General features: G+C 52.4%; 1 protein-coding gene across 1 annotated transcript in view; it reads right to left on the bottom strand.

Moving 5' to 3' along the window:
• STK10 (serine/threonine kinase 10) overlaps window positions 1-23,388 on the bottom strand; it is a 49,351-nt gene that overhangs the window by 18,584 nt on the left and 7,379 nt on the right. The window contains exon 2 of the mRNA XM_074155748.1: window positions 17,157-17,321. Within this exon, the coding sequence (XP_074011849.1) occupies window positions 17,157-17,321 (165 nt within the window). The remainder of the gene's footprint in view (window positions 1-17,156; window positions 17,322-23,388) is intronic.

Genomic DNA, 23,388 nt, shown 5'->3' with positions numbered 1-23,388 from the left:
CCCACAGCAGCCATCTGGGAGGGACTGTTCCCATCGCTGTGACACCCCCAGCAGTGGTGCCTGGCCCCGTACCTGGACGCCCACCCCAAGCAGCCAGCTTCAGCTCCGGGTTCCTCTCTGTTTACATCTCTTCCCATTGCATTTTGGAGCTCCAGAGAGCGGCCTTGCCAACAGGATGAGATAGCTGTCATAGCTGGGAGCTGACGTGGCCGGGAGGAATCAGGCAGGATTTTATTTGCCAAATGAGAGATGGGGAGGGCTGTTGGGTCTTTAATTTTTATTTTTTTTTTCACTTTTTTTCTTTTTTCCACCCTCACTGCTCAGTAGTTCATTGCTCTCTTGATTTTGAGCAATTTGAGGAGAAAATATGTCAATAAAGAGGTCGAGTACATTCACCAGATTGCTGCTGTTTCTCTCCCAGGGATGTGCACAGGGTCCTGCCAGTCCCCCAAGCCTGCCTGCCCGGCCCCTACTGCCCCACCATGCTCCCGCAGGGTGGGCAGCACCCACCAGGGGGGCCTTTCCCCATCACCCCGGGGATGCAGGTCCTCGCCCCCCTCACCTCTGCACAAACTTGGCCAGAGCCTTTCCCGGGGCGGGGGGAGCTCAGTGCCACCCCCAGCTCCCCTTCGGGGCAGAGGAGGCTGCTCAGATGAACAGATTAAAACTTCAAGCAGGGGTTACGAGGGACACGAGGTGCTTCACCTCCCCGACAAGCTCTTCTTCTCCTTGTCGAGGCGACACAGGGCAACATACCGGAGAGGTGAAATGCCAGAGTTTATTTTGAGGACAAGGACTGAGCAAACCAAAGGCGGTGTTTACCAGCACGGCTCTCTAAGCCCTTCAAGTGGAGGTCATGCTATTAAACGCTGCTCTACGGACTGGACCAGGAGCCAAGGGGAGAAGGTTCAAGCTCTCCCTTTCCCATGGTTTAATCCTACAGCTCCAGGCGAGCCATATCCCACCCTTCTGTCCTGCAGTTCCTACACGTAGACAAGGGAAATGCTATCATTGACCCAGACCATGGTGGGAGACACAACTGCTTTGTTTTGAAGGAGAAGGGGGAGCAGGATCAGGTGCTGGAATGGAGCAAGCCTTAAATTGCTTCGCCAGAATCGGCCCAGGTCCAAGAGTTGAGGGGGAGACAATGCTGAGAAAAGAAACCCAGGCAGGCTGGGCAGCCCGACACAGGCACTGTCGGAGGAAGCAGAGAAAAATAACCAGAGGCCTGGCCTGGGGAGGCATTTGAAGCAGGCTGGGGGAACGAGGAGATAGAGAACAGCAATTGGGAAGACTCGAACCATTCACAAACCAGGAGCTGAGCAGGAGGCTGGCAGGGAGGAAGCCCTCACACAGATGGGCCATGTCAACACACCTTTTCTTGCTTGAGTTTATACCTTGAACCAGAGCATCAGCAGCTTCACCAGCAAATGGAAAGGCAAGAATTGCCTCCTATTGCTGTGTCTCCAGGCACTGAGATCCCTGCTGGACCCCTGGACCCCATCTCACCCTAACGCAGCTCTAGGAGGCTCATTTCAACCAACTATTTTTATAGTCTTCCTCATCACATTCACCAGAGCAAACTAACACCACCAGCAGACACCAGCCCTTCCTGGGTTCCGCAGAGCCCAAAATGTCAGAAGTGAACCCCAACACAAGCCCCACACCAACATCAACCTGCCAACCGGGAGTGCAAGGGCTTTCCCGTGCTCTGGGAGGCTGACGGGATGCGCGGGGCCCCTGGTGACAGAACCTCCGCAGAGCGGTACCACGATCCCGCATGTGGGACCTGCCCTCTGCCAGACCATCCCACCTGCCAGTAGCCCAGACCAGTCAGGAACGAGTGACTGCTGGCTGCATCCCCCGAGCCCAGGGTCTGCAGCGGCTGCAGAAGGACAGAGCAGACCCGATCCCACGTAAGCCTGAGCATCGCAGCTTTACACGGCTCTGGCTGGCAGAAAACCTGCCTGTGCAAACGAGCCTGTCTCATCACTGAGCAATAGTACCAGGCTCAGCTCTTGAATCTAAACAGTCCCAAAACTTCAAAAACCCTAGCCTGAATCAGCTGCTAATGTGGCCTTTGCCACCCAGGTGACCCCGGGTGCTGTCACACAGCTCCTCTTACACAGGAACGTAATTTTAATTCCGGGGGGAAGAAACACAAAGGGCAGCCGGCTGGGCGACAGCCACAGCCATCCCAGTCAGCAGAACCCCCGGGAGCCCAATGCGGTGTGTTGTCCCCCCCCCTCCAGCAGATGCTGTGCTGGGGGTTTCCTACCAGGGACACAGCCGAAATGTGCTCCGGTCACACACACTGAGCTTCCAGACGGGGAAGGGCCGAGCACAATGCACCCTACTGTGGATCCACGTGGGATGCATTTCATCTCACAGAGTTTCATTTGGGTTCACAGTCTAGCAATGAGAAAATTAGGGAAATCAGTCCATCTGAACCAGCACGACCATGTATGTTTATGCAGGCACAGCAGGCTGCAAGCCAGGCACTGGGAATATGGGAAATATGGAAAACTTAAAAATATGCATTTTCAGCAAGGGCAGAGATGCCAAAGAATAATTATGGGTGTGGCCAGATAGTCTGAACATCCAAAAACTTAATGGGCTCATTTCAGCCCGGAAAACCTGATTTAAATAAATGCAACAGGCAATTCCATAGCTCATACACCACACACGCTTCCTTCCAGGAGCAGGGCCAGCCTGAAAAACGTTTTACCATTGAAGCAGGTAGGAAGGCAGGCCCGGTGGCAGCAACACATGGCTGTCCTCTCCTCGTGCGTGGGGGATGCGGGATGCTGGTGGAGAGCAGAGGCTGTGCTGGCCCCCTCCCCAGTCCCGCAGCGGGGATGGGGACAGTCGGGCGGTCGCTGGCACCCCAGGGTGGGCAGCCTGTCCCTCCGGCAGTGAGGAGGAACGAGCTGGGAGGATCCTAGAAGGGGTCTGTTGACAAGAACATGTGCATCTGCGCAGCCAGGAGGCTGGTGGTTTACCCAAGGGCAGCAAAGAGTTTAACTCTTTGCTTCGGACGGTTTCCATGTGCTTGGATACACAGGCTGTCCCAAGCCACAGCTGCAGCAGTAACTGCTCTGGTGACAGTGCCAATCTCCATGCTGCATGTCACCTCTCAACGCCGCTGTGCTCAGCCAGCCCAGCAATCCCCCCGCGATGTGCAGGACCTGGGACCCAGCACGGGGCTGGCTGCGGAGCCGGAGCAACACTGCAAAACAGAGGTTTCACACACCTCGTCCCAAAAAAGCTCCCGTGGACTTGTGAGCCAGAGACATGAGACCCAGGGGGTCTCTGCCCCAGTGCTGACCTTCCGAAAGCGGTCCTTCACACTAATTAGAGCCGGGGGGAGCACCCACACCTCCTCCTCCTCCTCCTGCCTGGAGTCTGGGCGAGGGGGGTCCGAGCTCCCGCTGCGGGGTTCGCGGTTCGCTGCCTGGAACGGGGCTGGAGCAAACATCCTGTTTATAACGATTTCCTCCGCACAAGAAACCCAGGGACTTCCTCGCCGAAGGCTGCCCAGCCCCTCTGCGGCGCTGGGCTCCTCTGGGCAGGGGGGACGGGACACGCAGGAGCAACAGGAGCTCTCCCTCCTGCTGCCACCTCAAAGCTGTTATAAATCCTGGGGATTAAGCACCGTTGGCATTTTAGTTTTCTGTCTGCAGGCAGCTGCAACTCCACCTCACGGGCACACGCAAAACTCTCCGCTAGCTCCCATCACGGAGCTGTCTGAGCAGCGCGAGCGGCTGACGGCCGCCTTCCAGCAGGGCCAAAGCCCCGCAGACTCAGCTTCAACACCATGGCCAAGAAACCCAGCCACCGCGCTGGGCTCGCTCGCAGCTCCACGGGGACGCACGAGCCGCACGCACAGCAACAGATTTGGGCAGCTGGTTCATAGAGAGAGGGAAAGGGTCCCGCTCTCGCTGCCTCCCAAACCTTTGCGCCACGGCTTGAGCACTGCTATTTAAAAAAGAGAAAAAAAAAAAAAAAAAAGAGAGCCCTTTTCTCCGATACTTTTCATGAAACAGCATGAACGAAGAGGTCCGTGTGCAGAAGCCACATAATCTTTCAAGAAACTTTTGCACAGGCAAAATTAAATTTAAACTTAGATTTGAAAGCAAAAGTCCACTCAAGTTAAAGGGCTTTGCCGGTGACCTTGATTTTTCCCATGGCTCATCCTAATCCTGCCTTTAGGCACAGGAGGACTTGAAAGCATTTTGTAGCCCAAGTGTGAGCGAGGCAGGCGGGAGCGGGGGGGCTGGGGCCATTTTCTGGGCTGCTGGAGTAATAAGTGACTGCCTGGGAGGAGAGGAAGCAGGGTCCAGTGAGCCTGGGGTTGCCCAGGAGAATAAATATACATACGTATGTATAAAACAGCTACAGCTTAAATTAAGTGCTCTTAAAGACGCAGGCCTTCAAGCTGTACCCGTGCAAGGGGGCACCACACTTTGTGAAAAGGCATTATATGACTTTGCAGCTCAAAACAGCAAATCGGACACCGTGCCACGAGAATCCCTCTGGCACCTTACACCAGGGAGACACCAAAACAGAAGACAAACCTAGGATGGAGTAGAGCCCAGTGCAGTTTCTGGGTCTGACAAAGCAGGAGTGGCATCTTCTGCCCAGATACTGAAGTTTTCCCAGGTAGGACCAAGAGCCTGTTCACTCCTCCCGCCCTGGGCAGGACTGGTCCTGCCTCTTGGGCGTGTTTGAACTCCTAGAACTTTCCACAACATTAAGAAGAAAAAAGAAAAGCAGCTTATCCTGAAAGGTATTTTTACCAAACACTGCACAGTCCCCAAGGTGGACCAGCTGATGTCCCTGAACTGAAGTTTGCAACTGAAGCCCAATTAAGAGGGGAGGACACACCCCAGCCAAGCATTACTCATCTGATTGGCATGTCAGAGGGCAGAGGCCCATGAACTGTTCCCCCTTGCTGCAGCGCTGGAGAAATGCCTCTTCCAGTCAGAAAGAGAGGGAAAAATAAAAGCCATCAGCTGGGAAAGCTGGGGGCAGCTTATCTCGGGGGTGGTGGTCCTGGGCAGCCAGGCATTTCCTGCACAGAAAAGCCACCAGGTCTCCCTTAGGATGGAGGAGCCCTTGGCTGGCAGCCCAGTGGCTCCCAGGTCACTGAAGGTGGCAGGCGCCTGCAGGCTCTTCCCATGGCTTTGCAGCTTTTGCAGTTGCACGTTGAATAGCCCAATTGCTTTGGAGTCATCCTGGTGCTCCAGAGCACCCCGGACATTACTCCACGGATACACACCACGCTGTAACCACCCAGCCACCTCCCTCCACGCCGAGCCCTGAGCATCAGCACCAGCGGGCACAGGAGGTTGCTTGTGTCCCCAGGATCCACCCTGCCTGGCCCAGAAACTGCTTCAAAACTGAAGTACTTCAGCAATTTCCTCTCCTAATCTGCAGCAGAGGGTTTCATTTTGTTTGTTTAAGCAGCTGCCCGCCGCCGGGGAGAAGGTAACCCACAGCATCCTGCTGCCAGGGCAGCCTCCATCGCCCACGCACAGCCTCGTGGCTCTGCCACCTTCATGGGGCAACTTGTCACCCACAGCGTAAAGCGCCCTCCAGCATAGCCACCAGCTCCCCTGCCTTGTACTGGCACGGAGGGACCGGGTGAGATAAGAAAAGTAAATGTTGTAAAGTAAACTGTGCTCCATTTACAGACCAGGCTGGTGAAGGGCTTTCTAGGTTGCCTCCTTGCCAGCCATGGCACCCCTTCCACCTCCCCTCTCTTCAGGATGCTGAGCTGGCACAAAGCTCCAGGTGGGGATGCTGCCATTAGCAGCAATTATTTCCATCCCGGTGCTCTCTGGGTTTGAGCAGGACATGGAGGAGGAGCGTGGTATGCCACAGCCGGCCTCAGCCACGCTCACCATCAGACGTTTTGGTCCTTCTCCATGCGCGGCTGCTGTTGCAGGGCAATGGGAGGAGGGCAGCAGGTCCCTGGGCTGTCCCCCATGTGCAGACCCGGGAGGGAGAGGCAGGAGGAAGGAGCTGGGGGCAGACATGGCTGTATGGGTACGACGGCAGGGAGAGCAGGGCTTTCCTGGCATTGCCCACCCGCCTACGGGAAAAGCGGAAGGAACGCAGCAAACAGCAACGGCTCCTGTGATCCAGAGCGGGGTGGGGGGCAGAAATCCCTCGTGTTCAGCAAAAATGCAACAAAGGGAAAGTGAAAAGAGAAAGAGCCAGAGCGAATTGGAGGCCCTGGCTGCCTCTGGGCTCTCCTGGCGCCACAGAGAGAGAGGGTGGGTGGGGAGGATGGTGCAGAACAGTTCACGGGGACTCCCACCTACAAACCCTCGATGCCCCCAGGCGCTGTGTCCGCATCCTGCAGGGCCGATCTGCTGAGCCAGCAATGCTGCAAGCTGAAGCCCACCCATCCTCCCAGCCCATCCAGGCGATGGTCACCAACTTCGATGAAGCCATCTCACATGGGAGACACCATGTGAGGGAGGTCTGCTCATCACCACAACCAGCCCCAGCGCAGGGGAGCGAGTGGACCCCACTCGAGCTGGGGTGCTGGAGGGAAGGGGGGGGGAAAAAACCACCCTTATGGTAACTTTTACAAAGCTGCTTTTTAGACTGCAGGAAGAGAGCAGAGCCCGCTTTTCTGTAAGGGGATTGCCCAAGGCGGGAAGTCTGGATCCTCCTCCCACCACAGCAAAACTGGTGGCTGGGAGGCGAGGTGGCACCCCGAGGCAGCATCACCTCGGGCGAAAACCACAAGGCACGTACCACCGTCTGAATTTCAACAGACAGCCGCATTGAGTAACAGCCGCTGCCTTTGCAGCTGCAGAGCCCTTCCCAGCTCCCCACCAGCGGGACAGGGGACACGCAGCAGGTCGGTCCCTCCCGCAGAGCCCCCAGGGGTGATGAGCCGAGCTCCCCACACCACGGCCACCAAGGGTAAAGGCTTTGGCCACGGAACCCGGTGCCGCCTTTCCGCCATCAGAAGGGAGACGCAGCCGACAGTGCCTTCCTCCCCCTCCTCTACCCTGCCGAGCAAACAGGCTGGCAGCGGTCCCGGTGACATGCCGGACCTCGCACCCCTCCCGGCAGTGCAGGAGGAGCCCACCTTGGCACCAGCACCCCTGTGTGCACCCCCAACCCACCCAAAACATTTCCTGGCTTAGGCAGGGGACAGAGTCCCCCTTCAGCACACCGAGCCCATGGCACGACTGGGGTTCCTGGAGGTTCCTCACACAGACCACACTGGCACCATGGCACCCGTAGCATGGGATGACTTCCCTGGCACCGCAGGTGGTGGTGGGAGGCAGGAGGAAATAGTCTAGACCTCCCTGCCTGCGACGGGGAACGGAGGAGTCACAGCAACGCAGGTTTCCTTGCGCCACGGGCGAGACAGGCTCCTTCCCGAGCCCTGCAGGAACGGTGGGAAGCCAAGAGCCCAGACAGTCTCCAGGGCTTTTGGTCTCGACTCAGAGGCAGAGGAGACGGAGCAAGTCCAGGAAAGCATTCTCCCGCAGCCCTCCCTCCCAAATCTAGAAGAGCAAAATGTTTCCTGCCCCATTGCCAGTGACAGTCATTCATCAGCTGCCGAACGCCAGCCTTCCCATCCAGTTCTCCAGTACCGAAGTCACCCAGCAGCTTCCTGGTGGCCATCCCACACTACTGCTCAGCCCCATAATACACATGCCATGGAAAATAAAGGACAGAGGCAACAACAACTAGTTCTGTTCTCAAACTCTGCATTTTGCTGTAGCACTGAGAGGATGTGGACAAGGTCAGGAGCACCTGGAGGCAGGCCAAGATCTGCACAAAATCCATGGAGGGGATGCCCCCAGTCCAGAAACACTGGCTGCAGCAAATACAGAGTGGAACACAAAGAACATAAACAGCCATTTGCCCAAAACGCGCTCAGATAAATGACAGATCAGGACCTCAAGCTCCATCCTGAGACAACTGTGTGCCAGAAGCACACAGGCAAAGCCCAGTCCCACATGCAGAGCGCCCACCCGGGACACAGATGCCAACCTCCACACATACCCTGACACACCAGTATTGCCTCTGCAGCCCGGCCATGGCCTGGACACACAGGGAGGTCAAGTGCTTTCCACGTTGACATCTCATATCCAGTCCTACTTATCTGTTGGGGCTTCCACCCATACCCAGCACCTCCAAACACCCAAGCATGGGGTGGAGAGCCACCCCCTGTGGCTACGTCCCCTGTCCTTCCAAGCCCATCATGTCCCCTGGTCTGATGGGCTGAGCCCATCCTCATGGCTCCAGCAAAAACCCTGGACACAAACTTCCACCTCCCAGGACTGAGAAAGGGGCTTCAGCTTCCGAGCGACACAAACCCCAGAGGACAGAGCCGTTCCTCGTGGTGGAAAGAACGCAGCGATATATTTAGGCACAAAAAACACTTTTAGTCGTGGTCAAGGGGCACGTCCTTTGCTCCATCTGTTTGACATCTGAACCCAAGTTCTGGTGGTTAGCTCTGGTGGAAGCTTTGCTGTCCTGCTGGCTGCAAGAGGAGCCGTGCTGGGTCAGCCTTCCCAGAGCAGCTCCCCTCTTTCTCCCCATAGCACACGGGCGTGCAGGACCACAGCAGCTGGTTTTGGGGAGCACCACCTCGGCTTTTAAATACCATTTGGTCAGATCTACTCTCTCCTTTAAAAAACACACGGGCCTGCTGGACGGTGAAGTTTTTTTTCCAAGCATGCCGAGTCTCCCCCGTTATCTCAGCCAGCCTACCCTGCTCCGACCGAAGTCCAAGGATTAAGTTTACATTACGGAGAGGAGGGAGGAGGTGGATCGCATTCCTACGCCCACTTAACTTGGCACTTTCCCCACCACCCTCCTGCCCAACGCTTTTCACCCAACACGTGCCAGAGGGCTGGAAGGAAGTGGGGAACGGATTACACCAACGTTGCTCATAAGGCAGGTGGGCTGATTCAAAGCTGATTCCAGCTAATTCCTGGGGGCTGAAGACAGGGCAAATCACTACAACAGCCAGCTATACACTGAGAACACACACCGTCCTCCCCAATCTCATTCCTAGAGCCCCACGGGTCAGAAACACAAGAGGGGACGAACACCTGAAGAACCACCAGCACCTGCAAAAGCCACCAGCTCCATGCTCCCCTCCGGCTGCCACCAGCCCTCAGCACACACTGCAGGGGTCATAAAACAATACAGAAGCCACCAGAAGCCTCTTTGCTGCCACAGCAGAGCACAAATGTCAACAGCTTGTCTGACATGGCAAGTATGCTGTAGGTGGAAGCGAAATAATTAGCTCTCTGTAAGAGAGTGCTCCAAGCTTGCCAATTTTCCCTTACAGACAAGGACACTATTCAGAGACTTTAAATATAATAAACCTTTTCTCCCCCCTTTTCTGAACAAAATAACCTACAGAGAAAAATATTTGAAATTAAAAAAAAAAAAAAAAGGTCGGTCCCCATAACAAGTGGGGGAAAGAAGATGCAGCAAGCGAGGAAACCCGAGGCTTACGGAGTTTCGGAGCAGGAAAGCTTTATCAAAAACAAAGTCAGATAACACTGCATACTCCTCTCGAAATGCAGAGCTCCCTGCTGATCATAGGGAGACCAAGGATGAGTTTTTCACATCTAAATCATTCCGAGATGACAAAATATTTCCTTGAACTACCCCTCCTCCCCACCCCCCACCCCCCAGGTTGGCAGAAATATTCCCATTCCTACTGAAATATTGGCAGAACAAATCAAAACTCCTTTTAGTTTAACCAAACGGTTTTGATGTTGCAAAAAGCATCCTTCCCCTTGCTAGAATCACGCAGGGCATTTTGGTTTCTTTTGACAAGGGCTGATAAGCAACCCCATTGAATTCACTCTCCCAACTTGCTAACCAGCATCCCAGAGGGATGAGAATCCAAGAACACCCGTGGCTAGTGAACGCAAACAGCCAGGAGATGCAGAGCAGAGAGTCAGCACGGCCATGACCAGGCAGTGGTACCTGGGATGCTGAGCACTGCAGGAAGGGTTAACTGCAACACACACACAGGCTCCTTCATGCGCTCTCCCTTCAGGGACCAGGCCATAACCAGGCTCCCAGCATCGATCTCGGCGGAGCAGGGTTGGTGGGAGGAAGGCCAGGGCTCTCGTTTGCTATAGAAACCATTAAAACACCCAGGGAATGGCGCTCTGCCCGGGCGCAGGGCAAAGCCTTTGCTGCTTTGAGGGCTGGGACTGGGATCTCCCGTCTCTCACCAAGTTAATCAGCATTTAGAGGCCACTCGGTTCACTGTGAGCATTTGTTACTGGATGGGCAGCAAAACACAGAAAATTCTTTAAAATAAACAGCTAAAAGGAAAGAGTTGCTTCTTCAGTGGGAAGATTCACCAACTTCAAGTGCCCAGAGTTTGTGGCAGCATCTAAAATAGATGATGCATTTCAGAAGGGCAGACCTCACCATAAGAGCTGGAGTTTGACCCAGGACAAGTTTCCTGATGTCTTTTATTAACAGCCAGGAGTCCCAACGCAGCCTCAAAGCCTCGCCTGGCCAGGAGGACAGCTCGCTGAAGAGGTGGCAAAGGACTTTACAAGTTTTCTGCTCCTGCCTGCCATTTCCCTAGAAACAGTTATTTGTTCTGATCATCCCCAAATTCACAACACAAGGTGGCTGGATCCATCACACAAGACGAGAGTATCGCTATTTAACTGTTTCAGTGAGGGCTTTGAAGTCAATGGAAACCACCTCAAGCCATAAAGTCTGCAAGAGGCCATCCCAAATGACAACTTTCATATTATATCTGAAATAAAATAAAGTTAAGTCTAAACCTGCAATCTATCCCTCGTTCCAGGGCACAGTCTGAAGCTAGGTTTCAAGGCACCGTCTCCTATACCCCGGTAGTTCATAAATATTCACATATATGCAAACATTGTTCCTTAGCATTTCCCTTGGTAAGCCAGCCAAGTGGGAATGTGGCTTGTTGTGATTCATTTCTAAACAAAGTTTTACAGTGCTTTGAAAACTGATTTGCCTATAGGCTTCTTGTCTGCTGCTTTCTTTTCATAGAACTATGGCCTTATGGTTACAGCCCCGGACTGGGATTCAGCACATAAGTGTTATTCCCAAGTACCATTTACCTGCTGGGTAAACTTTAGGCAAATTCTTGTCTGTGCCTCCACTCCCCTTTCTAATAACCGGGATAATGACACCAGGTTTTTAAGGCTTTTATAAAAGCATTCCACGGTACATAGATGACAAGGGTATGTAATCACAAGGCATTATTATAGCTTCAATAATCTTTTCTTGCGACGTTATCCTGTATAAAGGATGGCAGACAAAGGCTTCTATTCTAGTTTGTGTTGTCATGTTGCTACCTGTAGAAGTGCCCTTGAACTTGGCCGGGTAATTTGCCTGCTGCCTAAATCGCTCTTGGTGGTTGATCAAAATCCCTGTTTCCATCCCTGCTTTAAGGGAATGCCCCAGTTTTAACTAAAATGGGATTTCCAGCGACTTGCCAGGGGTCTGAATGCTGCCGCTCACGTTCACCAGACAGAGCAGATACGCTGGTCCCATGCAACCCACTGCCCAGCTCTACAGCAGAGAGGAAGGCAGAAGAAGACTTAGACCTCTATGTCTCTGGGAAAGGCAGTAAGCAACCCGCATAAGGGTGAGGCAGAGAGAAGCCTTACTGCTTTGCAGGCAGAGAGTGGGTGGCAGGGAGGGAGGATGCTACACAAACACCCACTCCGCAGAGTCCTGGCTGACAAAGACACAGTCCCAAGGTCAGAGCAGAAGCGATCACCCACCCAGCTCAATTACGCTACTCTCAGCAGCAAATTGCTTGACCCTGGAAACCCAGGGAAGCCTTAAAGAAACCACTGGGCTACACCGCTTTTTCCAGTTTCCATCCCCAGCCAAGCTGACGCGCATCCAGCTGACCCTAAGGACAGGGAGGGGACACAGCGATATCCCTGCCACACAGCCACGTCCTGGCCAAAGTGCTCCTTGCCTACCCACCCTGCAGAAGTGACTGGGGCCGTCTTGCTCATGTTCTGGACCAGCGGAAATTTAGGAACTGGTCCAGCAAACACGTTCCCCACACTGGTTTGCCCAGCAGGGCTTATCCCACAGCATCTCACGGGTACCAGAGCGTGGCCCTGCCAGCAGCACAGCGCTGGGTGCTCTTGGGTCTCGGGATAGGGAGCAGCCAGATCTGGCATGGATTTAAGCTTCTGCTTTTGGGGGAAAGGAAGAAGAGAAAGGAAAGGTGTTTTCCTCTAGGAGGTTGGGCAGCTATTGAACAAAGTTCGTATGTTTGGGAACATGCTGTTTTTCTGGGTCTCTCCTCCGCTATGCTCAGGCACTATGCACAGCGCGACACTCGTGAGCTGCAAACAACTGTTCCAGCACTTTGGGGAGATGTTTAGGACAAAGCTTGAGCAGCACAAGGCCAAGCAGGAAGGGCCAGTTTAGACTGCGACTCTCCTGCCAAGTGACATTTTAAAGGGACACGAATAGCCCTCAGATTCCTCGGGGACAGATGACCAAGGAGCCTGGAGAGCCCTGGTCCGGTCCAGGATTCATGTGAAGGGGTCCCCCATGGGCATCCAGCCACAGCTCAGGGTGTTCACCCAGCAAGACATCCCTGCAAGCTGCAGTAGCCTCCCTTCGCTAAGGAAAACCTTAGGGAATCTGGTACTGTTTTGTTTGTTTTAAGGAAAAGGTACTTCTAACTTAAGAGAATTAAAAGCTGCAGATGCTTTACATAGCCCAGCAGTCTAGTGCATGGGATAATGAACATTTCTTTATGATACAGGATTTTCAAGAATGCTCAAATCTCCAGTCAACATCCATATCAAAGGGGTAGCAATCCAAAAAATCCCTGGCTAAACAGGTCAGGGCATGCCCACAGAAAATGCAAAATGTTTTTTTTTAAGGGAAGTACAAAGAGTAGCTACAAAGCTGGTGTCTCTCTGCAAGCTATGAGTTGCATACCCACACAGCAGGCCAGCGAGAAGAAACTCTACGCTGATTAAAGTAACCATCCCCAAAACGCTCCGCCAAGGCAGGGTTACCTGCACGGTACAGCGATTTCTGCTTTGATCTCCAGGAAACGACTGTTTATTCAAAAGCCCATTTGCTATAGCAACCATGGTTTATAGAAAAGGAGAGAGGGGGAAAATTCCCCGGTGCTTTACTAGAAAAGTTGTACCACCACTGGCAGAGTCCTGTGGTTAAATACCTGGGGCCAAATGACATTTCAACTAATTTCCAGAGAACCCTGCAGACTGGATGCTGGAGCATCTCCACAGGCTCCTGCAGGAGGGAGCCTGGGTTTCCTGCCCCGCTGTGGGGATCATCAGCCGCAGCGCATTGCGTTGTCTGATGGAGATGCCCACCGTCCCCTGGGAGCAGAGATCTCTCGCAGAAAAGTCCGAGTTCATCACTCCAAACAAGATTGACTCCCCAGTCATCTGTCAGCGAGAGGAGACACTCGGAAGCAGCAGAGATACTCAGAAGCAGGAGATGAAAAGTTCCTCCCTTCCTTTGAGGTCTCAGTCTTTTTGTGTTGTTTTGGAAGGAAAAAAAAAAACCCAAAACCCAAACCACATAGCCTTCAAGAGGGACACAACACACAAGGACTGTTGTTTTACTTTCCCACATACTAATAGTTATCAGCACAAATTCAGCACCATTGATTCCAAGCATTCAAAACCCATACCTTAGTCCCATTCCTCAGTCACAAAACAGCGTTAAGAAGTCTGTTTTTAAAGTTGTCTGTATATTGGGTGAGGGGGGGGGATTTGCCTTTGTGCTTCCAAAGTCCTACATCGCACTTCAGAAAAAAAGACTTTAAAATGTGGCTCAGCCACAAGGACTCAAACCAGACTTGGTTTTTTTTTAATAGCATGAGATTCTCAGCTTCCATTTGGTGCCCCCGTTTCCAGCAGCTGGGATTTATGCAAAAGAACATCAAATGCCACAGGGCTTATAATAAAAATAAAATAAAATCATGAAAGCTCCCACCACTGCAGTTTTGCAAGCCTCCCTGGGCTGTTTTCCACCGGCACAAGAGTGCTTAGCCTCTGCCACGAGTCAAAAAAAGAAGATGGGGGGGAATAGAATGAGATAGCAACTGCTGGGGAGGGCACAGCATCTCTGCAGAGTGTTTATATGTGAGGAAATTCATGCTGGATGCTCTCATCTCACCAGTCCTGGGGTCCTCCACGCCCTTGCCTGTGGCTCACAGTGGCTTCTGCTCCATCCCGTGTGAGAACTGGGGTTCTCCTCTTTCAGCGTGATGTCAGTCAGGTATAAAAGCAAGAGGAATTTGCTGGTTTATGCTTTCATTTCAAGTGCTATGGATTTCAAAGCAGCTGCTGTAGGATAAGCCACTTCCCTTTGCACAGAAAGGTTTTTTGCTCCATAAATATTGCATGTCACCTTCTGGTTACTGAAGCACAAAGCCAAACCCTGGCAGAGAGGAACCATGGGGACCTAATGCAGCTTGGGGGGGACAAGGAAGCCTCTGCAGCAGCACCCACCACCGAAGGCCAGGTTTCCTCACATATTTCCCTTGTTAGTTCAAGAGTCAGAGAACAGTCAACAGACTGATTTAGCAAGAGCCCTTTCTCAGCAACGAGCCCTTCTCAGCGCTGTTGGCTGAGGCTGCTTGTGGCACAGACTGAGCCATAAATTATTCAGAGCCAAAGAGCTCCTGCCATCCAGGAGGTCAGGCACGTCTGGACCCCTTGCCAGCCTGTCTGCGTGCTCCCACTCCTGCCCCTTTCTCACTTTGAACGTTGTCTTTCCACGCCAGGCTGCGAGGACAGGGAAACCACAGCGGATGACTGACCAGACACACACCCGCAGCAGTTCTACCCAAAGCCTGAGCCACTCAAAGCCAAAAGCGCAGCAGAGTCCATGAGCCCACTGTGCAAATGGTCCAGGAAAACACTGGCTAAAACAATCACACAGAGAGAAGTGGGGATGGGAGATGGACAACACAATGAAAGCTGATGTTTATACCAGGATGCAAATTTTCCCCAGCAGCGCTGGTGACCAAGAAGCGGAAACCTTTGACTTCAGGGAAAACCTGGTAGCGACTAGAAGCCTTCCAGAAGTATAACATCCTGGCATACTTACTTCCCTCAAAGCCAGTAAAACACTAGAGCATTAATAAGAACAGCCTGAGCAATGAAATGCAAATGTCACTCAAATAATTAAAGAGAATGATCCTTCCCCAAAAACAATGGATGGGGCTGTAACGTCTGCCCTCACGGGAGAGCCTCATACAGGAGGCTCTTGTTCCAGTAGCATCAAAAGAGGCTGTTTAATTTTAGTAGGTCTGCAAGTATATGACATTACAAAGCACTTCTTAGACAAAAGCAGAGCCGAGGAGCTCTGCAATCCATTTTCCCTACAGGAAGGAAGGCAAAGCTTCCTATTGCAGGGAGGAGGTGGAAGTGGAAAGGGGAGGGGGCTGATATTTTAGAGAGAGAGTGAGCCAACATGTAAAATTCAGGCCGACCAGGCACTGAGCAGGGAGGTAAAAAGAGCAGAACAGGGTGGAATATAAACTGGTCCCATCTCTCACCCAAGCTCGGTGTATATTTGCCTTTTTAATTTTGCCGAGATTAGTTTTGCTGCAGCTGCAATCTGTCCAAATCTCAAGTCCCCCTCCTAGGAGGGATGTTTGCCTTTCACTTCCTTAGAAGGGTACATATTTATTTTGTTCTTTAACGTACCCAGGGCTCAACACCGCGATTAGCAGCCATCCAAATAGCAAGTCTCTGGACAACTTGCAGCCCAGCTCCTTTGCAGCAAGAAGATGCACAGAAGGAAGCGCTCAGCGCTGGGTACCACAGTCCATCTGAGCGGGGTGTCACAGCGGGGGCTTTATCCATGGATTTTTAAATGAGAAGGGACATTGACCCATGCTGACATTGCAACAAAAAAGTGCTTGCTGAATAAGTACATGTTGCCCAATAAAACAGCACCTCTCCCACATTGCTTCACTGAAGAATGAACTAGACATGGATTGCGTTATTCCAGTGACAGCCCCGCGGCTCTGCCCGTGCTCTGGCCTCGGCTCCCTCGGCACAAGCAGCAGGGACTGATGGCTCCAACAGATCAGCTCACACAAGTGCAAGTCTCAAAAGCTAAGATCTCTTTTTTAAACTCTATTAAGATTACCCTGGGAGGCCACAAAGCTATCTGAAGCATTAAAAAGAGGAAGGAAAAAGTAACAGAGCTGCTGAACGCACCCTTTGACACTCCCCTGGCTTGCCAGTAGTTACAAGAAGGAGCAGATGAACTGGCCAAGACAGTGGGTTTGAAAATCCTCATATTCACCTGATTTCCACTACCTTGACACAGGCACACCTGCACACACACCGGCACAGTTATCCAGGTCTAGCGTGGGGCAAATATACAAGGGTTCATGCCCTCACCCTCTCCAGCCTCCTGCACCTTCCCCCCGGCAGCAGGCAGAAAGGTGCCTTTCATGCTCACCTTCCTCTGCTGCCAGGGACTCAAAGAAAACAGCAGGCAGAGAGAAAAAAGATAATATATATACACCTGCTGGGCTAGGGGAAAGAGATGCAGGAATCTGCTGTTCCAGCCGCAGCACAACTAGCCCTTGCGTTAACCCGCTGGATTGCATTTTGTGTCCCTGTGCCTCCACAGCCATGGGAAACAGAGCTCTCGCCATCAGTTGCCTCTGCATTACAGATGTTGAGCCAGAAATAAGCCACAAATATATAAAAACAACCCAGCAGTGTTACCCTTCTAGCTGATCTTTCAAAAGAGGGACTGAGTTGGGAACAGACATCCTTAGTGGTGCTGCGTTTTCTACCTTTACAAACTCCAAATGGTGCAAAAAAAAAAAAAAAAATAAAATCCAGTTTTCACTTCCCTGTGAAGATCTCTTGATCTTCCCTGGGCTATTTATAAGCATCTTTAGTTAGAAGACAGTTTGCTCATCAAAGAAAGTGGGGAAAACCCAGGCACTGTTCATGCAGTGAGGAGAGCACAGCTTGTGAGTCATTTTTAACTCACAGTGATGCTTCAAGCTGCTCCAGAGGTTCTGCTTCACCATAAATTAGCGATTTCCTCTCTGCAGAGTGAGAAATGCACAGCTGTACAGGTCACACACAGCAAGGGCCTCTTACCCACAGCTTGCCATCCCAATAAAACGCTCCCAGCAGCTTGACGATGTGCCGGTGATCGCAGGTCGCCAGTATTTCAATCTCCACCATGTAATCCTCCAGTTCATCTTCGCTCTTTGTTTCGATGACTTTGGCAGCCGCTAAAGCGCCGGTTTCCTTATTCTTAGCCTGCAAGAAAAAACCAGCATGAGTACAGAGGCGAGGAGAGCCAGGAGCACACAGGACTTGCACAACTCCTGCTCCTCCACTTCGCGCTCAGCTTGACTGGTACCAGCCACAACACAAGCGTGGAAACTTGCAGATGCATTTCTGCTTCCTAAACCTGCCTGGAGTTTCGCAGAGAGGATGAATGCTGCGTAAGGTCCAAAGCATCCTCTTTCCTCCCTCCCGTCTTTAATGCCCACACCGCTTCCCATCGTGGGGAAGAGGCTCTTAGAAAAGGAGATGCATCCTATTGTTTGTAGCATGAAAAAGACGTAAGCAAGGAAACCTCAGGGTATAGAGGCTCTCTGCTAATAGCATAGGTGATAGCTCTATTTAATAGAAGTCCCGAGTACACAGACAATCCAACCAAATTCACAGTTCAGCTCCGAACCATCTCCACCCTGAACATCCCTACACTCCCCTTCCTCACCAGGGCAGTTTTCTGTAACACACAAGGGAAATGTAGGGATCACCCCTTGGCAGGTAAACCAAGAAGGGTGTATTTTGATGTCCCGGGACTGGCCAGCATTTGTGGTGTTAGCAAGCTCTTCAGATCACAGTAAGGAAAAACTCTACACATGCTCTCTCAGCTGCCCCTTCCATTTTATACAGTCCCTTTAACCAGCTTATTCACCAAATAACTAGAAAACCATTAAAACCTCTTTGTCCTAGTGGTTGGAAAACTTTTGCTGACTTTCCCTCCCCATTCCTCACAACAACACAGGAGTGTTCCCTCGGGTTGGCAGCTTGCTGACCTCCTCCCCCTGCAAACACCCTTCCCCAAGCAGCTCTCGCTGCCTAGGAAGGGGTCACCGATAGCTGCATGGGGGCTGCTCTGCTTGTAGGTGCCACGCACCAGAAGGCGGCTATTAATGCTGGACTGGAAGCACGTGCAAACACGTTTCTTAGCACCCCGCTCCTCTTGTGCCCCAATCCTGCCCGGGGGAAAAGGCAGCTGACTACACTTGGCTAAAAGCAGGGATCTGCAGGCAGGCAGCGCCAGGCGAGCCTCGGAGCTGCTCCCACGCAGGAGCTTTTCGGCATCGTCCACCCAGCACTGTCCATCGGCTTCCCCCAAAAAACGCCAGGACAAGTTTGCATTTTGCAATTGGAAACACGCACGAATTTTTGCAAAAATTAGAAGTTTGCAACAGAACACCGAAAGGGCGTTTGCCAGACAGTCTGCACTGTGAGATGTGTCACACGCCGGGAGAGGGGGCGAGACGGGAGCTGGTGACTCAGGAGCTCCCCACCATTCCCAGAAGTGCATTGAATCAGCAGATCAAGGGACGGGAGAAATCCCTATTGCTCACCTGGGGGAGAAATCCCCATCGCTCACCCGCCCTGCTCCCCACCGACACCAGAGAGCCCCCATGGTGTGATTCCAGTTCAGTACCCATTTTCCTTCCATCACACCCCCTCCAGGCTGCCTCTCCCCCAGGGGAGGAAGTCCCACCGTGGATGTTATCACTGGAGGAGCTGGGCAAGCTCTGGTTGTGACCCTTCTTATTGCTCCGTAGTTTACATATCTGTGTTTGCAAAACCTACACGGGAGCTTACAGGAGGATTAATTCCTAGTATAAACACCACAAGCCCCACTGGACAGTTTTATATGGCTTAGGTGACAGTGTAACTGTGTACCAAGGAACAGGCTGGGAAGTGGGGGGGAAGGAATGGCGGGGAACCGTACAACGGAGGGAGGAAAATAAGGGAACCCTTGAGCCTGCTGAGTTTTGAAGACTTGCTGCATTCGCACGAATTGGCATGGACAGCTGTGTCTTTACCCCAGGGGACAAACCCATTTCCATCTGGGCTCGCTGCCCAAATGCAAGACAGCAGCTCATGCTGGTTTCAGAAGAAATTAGGGGGTTTCTTTTGCTCAGGTTGGTTTGTTTCTTACCAAGTCGCTGCCAGATGCCCAAAGGAGGGCACATGGAGCTGGACAGGGGGAGATGCGGAGCAAGGCATGGGGAAAAGCACAGCACTTCCAAATCGGAGCAAGAAGTGCCCCACTGTGTTTGCTCTACACTTACTGTGTTGGGAGAGGTCCAAGGAGGGGAAGTAAATATTGTGAGAAGAGGTGGGGCTTCCCTTGGAGGTCAGCCATCGCACGCTTCCCACCGGTAGGGTCCCAGCCAGCTCAGCCCTTCCAGGATGCTGGGGCCCTGCAGGCATCTGAAAAAACCCAGGAGCAGAGCGTGCCCCAGTCCCTCATGGCATCATCTCCCACCAAGAGGCCTGAGGCAGCCTGCCCTCACCCCCAAGCCTCGGGGGAGCCACCCTGCAGCCGTGCTGCTACCCCCCATCCCCTCCTGGGCTTGCTGAGGAACCCAGGGGTGCTGGATGCCGAGCTGGAGGACATGGTTTCGCAGATCGGGCTGCAAGATCTGCATGGGGGAGCGACTGCAGCCCACGTGTTCCCTGTGGCAGCCTGACCTCATTCATCGTTACTCCTACGACTAGCGGGTGAGCAGACCAGCAAGCCCCAGCCATCACTTCCTTTCTAGATATGAGCCTGCGTACATCCTGCCTGACGTTCAGTCCTTAAAGGTGTCCATAACAGAATTAGCTGCTGCCTTTCTCCATCGCTTTGGACTGTCCCAGATGAGAGTGTTTACTCAGCCATAGAATCATCTAGGTTGGAAAAGACCCTTGGGATCATCGAGTCCAACCATCTACCCTACTCTACAAAGTTCTCCCCTACACCATATCCCCCAACACCACATCTAAACGACTCTTAAACTCATCCAAGGATGGTGACACAACCACCTCCCTGGGCAGCCTGTTCCAGTGTCTGACCACTCTTACTGTGAAGAATTTCTTCCTAATGTCCAGTCTAAACCTACCCTGTTGCAGCTTGAAGCCATTCCCTCTTGTTCTATCGCTATTTGCTTGTGAGAAGAGACCAGCACCAACCTCTCCACAATGTCCTTTCAAGTAGTTATAGAGAGCAATGAGGTCACCCCTCAGTCTCCTCTTCCTCAAACTAAACAGTCCCAGCTCCCTCAATCGTTCTTCGTACAATTTACGCTCCAGGCCCTTCACCAGCTTTGTTGCCCTCCTCTGCACCTGCTCCAGCACCTCCATAACTCTCTTGTATTGAGGTGCCCAAAGCTGGACACAATACTCCAGGTGTGGCCTCACCAGTGCTGAGCACAGGGGGACAATCACCTCCCTACTTCTGCTGGTCACACTATTTCTAATACAAGCCAGGATGCCATTTGCTTTCTTGGCCACCTGGGCACACTGCTGGCTCATGTTCAGCCGCTTGTCCTCATCCATTCTAGCAGAGGACACAGCTCAGGGAGGGAGGGGATTCCATGAGCTGCACAAGGCGGGCTTCCACCCCGAAGGGAGAGGAGCCCTGCACTGTCCCATGTCCCCCCAAGACAGCCAGCACTGGGAGGTTATACCTCTTGGTCACACCAGCGGAATCAAGACCACCATCTCCGAAGAGAATTCAGCTCAGGACATCACGAACTCAGGATAAAGAACATGAGCTTTTGAAACAGCAAGCTCACGCGGGTAGGGATGCCATGGGGATGGCGTGGGCACGAACCCTGTGCTTTCTGTGGTCACATCATCGCTATGACCGGTGCACTCATGGCACTTCCCAGAAGGGACCAACATGCCCCACAGGACGCAGAAGCAGCCGAAGCAGGAAGGGGACCTGAGACCATGAGCTGAAGTAGGAGATTTTTGAGAATTAATCTCCAGCATGGCCCACTGTAGCATGGAGAGGAGACTGGTTGCCCCATGCAGCTGCCTTCGAGAGGACCAACACTCATACAGGCTGAACAACTTGTTCCCTCCGGAGTTGTCCAGGTCTCTTCTGAGCCCAAACCCAGCCTGTAGCATTTCTGCCATACAAGCCGGAGGGAGATGCACAGCGGCTGGTGTGGGCACTCCTGAACTGAGCTCAGCAAGTCACATTTGTCATCGCAAGAGTTCTGGAAATCCAAGGAGCTTCTGCCCATTTCTCCACCTTCCCTTTCTCTCCATCTGCTTTTTCTCTATCCCTGACATCAGGCTAGAGCCACGTTCCCGGCAGCCTCCCTGGGAATGGCAGCTGCCTGCCATCAGGCAGACGGCTGCATCGCAGCCCTCGCAGCAGCCAGCCAGCTCCAGAAGTGCTCGCAGCGAGCCAGACTCATACAGGCAGCAGCAGATTTTGGCCAAGTACACCGGGCGGTCTCTCTGTAACTCACGTCTGGCAATTTCCTTCAGCTTCTCTGCTGGTATTTTCCTGCACACAATGCATTACAACAGAGATATTCTTCCAGAAAGGTTTGTTTGGATCCCGAATAGGCCAACTGCGTAAGTTGCCAGCCCTGGGAGCTGGTTTCAGACATCCCAGGCATGAGATGATGCTTTAGGGTTTAAAGCCCTTTCCTGATTTCTGCTTATCTTTGTGCAATAGATCAGAATCTGCCTCGAGATGTTAGCACAAAGCAAAACACAGCCTGCTCTGACCTCAAAAAGCCAACCTAGCAATTAGAAGGTAGAAGGAACCAGCATCTCCAAGTCTGTAACCTGCAGGCTGGGATGATATCCCTCATGGCGAGGGGGGACACAGCACCAGGCTGAGAAGAGGCAGCATCTGCTGCTCACTCTCCAAGTGATGTGAGAGGGAAGAAAAGGGCTGCCATCAGCCTCTCTGCAGCTTCATCTCTACCTTGAGTTTCACTGGGGGTCGTGTCCTCACCTTGCAGCAAGGGAAATGAAAGCTTCCCTCATGGTGGCTGCTTTGTCTGTCTTTGAATGCCAAAGAAAGGAAAGGACAACAATACGGAGGAAAGAAGAAAACCAAGAACTATCAAGAAAGCACCCTAGGACGACTCACCAGCAGCGAGTTTGTTAGACAGCCACATCATTTGAAATGCAATCCTGCAAAATTCAGATTTGTAGTTCAAACCGTGTAATCTTCTGCAAAGAATTACCCCAGCCTAATTACAGGGTCTCCAACCCAGCAAAAGTCCACGTAGAGGATGCAGAGCTGGGGAGAGAGCTTCTGTTCTCAGGTAGAACACCCCCAGATGTGCAGCATTTGAGGAATTCATGATTTTTCCCATTTTTTCCAGACATTTGTGGACAGAAGCAAAAGAACCACCCAGATGGTGAGATCCCAAGAACAGAAACTGTCTGATGCCTATCTATGACCTATGGCTGGTCAAAAGCACACATCGAGTTTCATCTTTTAGATCCTCCACTCCTGGGCATTTTAATGCCATGGATAATTTGTCCCTGGCGTGCTAATTAGCACACACACAAAAAAAAAATAATAGAGCAGACAGCTGCTGGCTATGCTGGCAGCTATAGGATGTGCTACTGAACTATAGTTAGATTCATTACAGTCTTGGCATTTAAAACCTGAAAAGCCCTTACGGCCACTACCAGCCTTTGTGCAAATCAACGCACCGCACAGACCACAACCGACAGGGCTATGCAGAAACAGGATTGGAACACGCATTCCACAAAAGAAAACGTATCAAATAAAAGTTATCCAGTAAACCACTTCCAGGAAGCCATGCCAGGAGCCAAGCTCCAGGATACAAAGCAACAAGGATCTTGTTGGAGCCCTCTGGAGCAAGACCAGTGCTGGACATCATGCTGCTGCCGAACACACCGGGAGTACCGGGGAAGAGGGGGTGAGCAGGATCACTCCTCGAAGGCAGAGGCACAGAGAAACTTCTGCTCAGCTTATGGATTTAAGGGGTGAGAGGTGCCTGTTCAGGTGACAGAAGAGACTGTTTGGCCTTTGCCTGTGACTCACCCTTCGAGCTATTGTGAAATCCAGATTGTGACAAACACAGGAACTATTTTAAGCCTTTAAAGAACGCATTACCGGAAGGCTGGATTGTTCAGTCCTTCCTTGGGCAGGTCTGCTGCCGAAGGCACGGCCAGTTTCTAGGTGAGGCAGAGGAGAACCCTGTGTGAACTCTCACTCGCGAGCAGAGAGAAGAGAGCCAGCACTGAGAGCGCCCTGGCCGCTTCACCTAGGCTTGCTCGCCAGTGGGGCTGGTTGCCCACT

The sequence above is a fragment of the Numenius arquata genome, chromosome 11, assembly GCF_964106895.1.
Source record: "Numenius arquata chromosome 11, bNumArq3.hap1.1, whole genome shotgun sequence".
In the NCBI taxonomy this organism is placed as follows: domain Eukaryota; kingdom Metazoa; phylum Chordata; class Aves; order Charadriiformes; family Scolopacidae; genus Numenius; species Numenius arquata.
The sequence above is the reverse complement of the archived record's forward strand: the minus strand, read 5'-3'. Positions and strand labels throughout refer to the sequence as shown.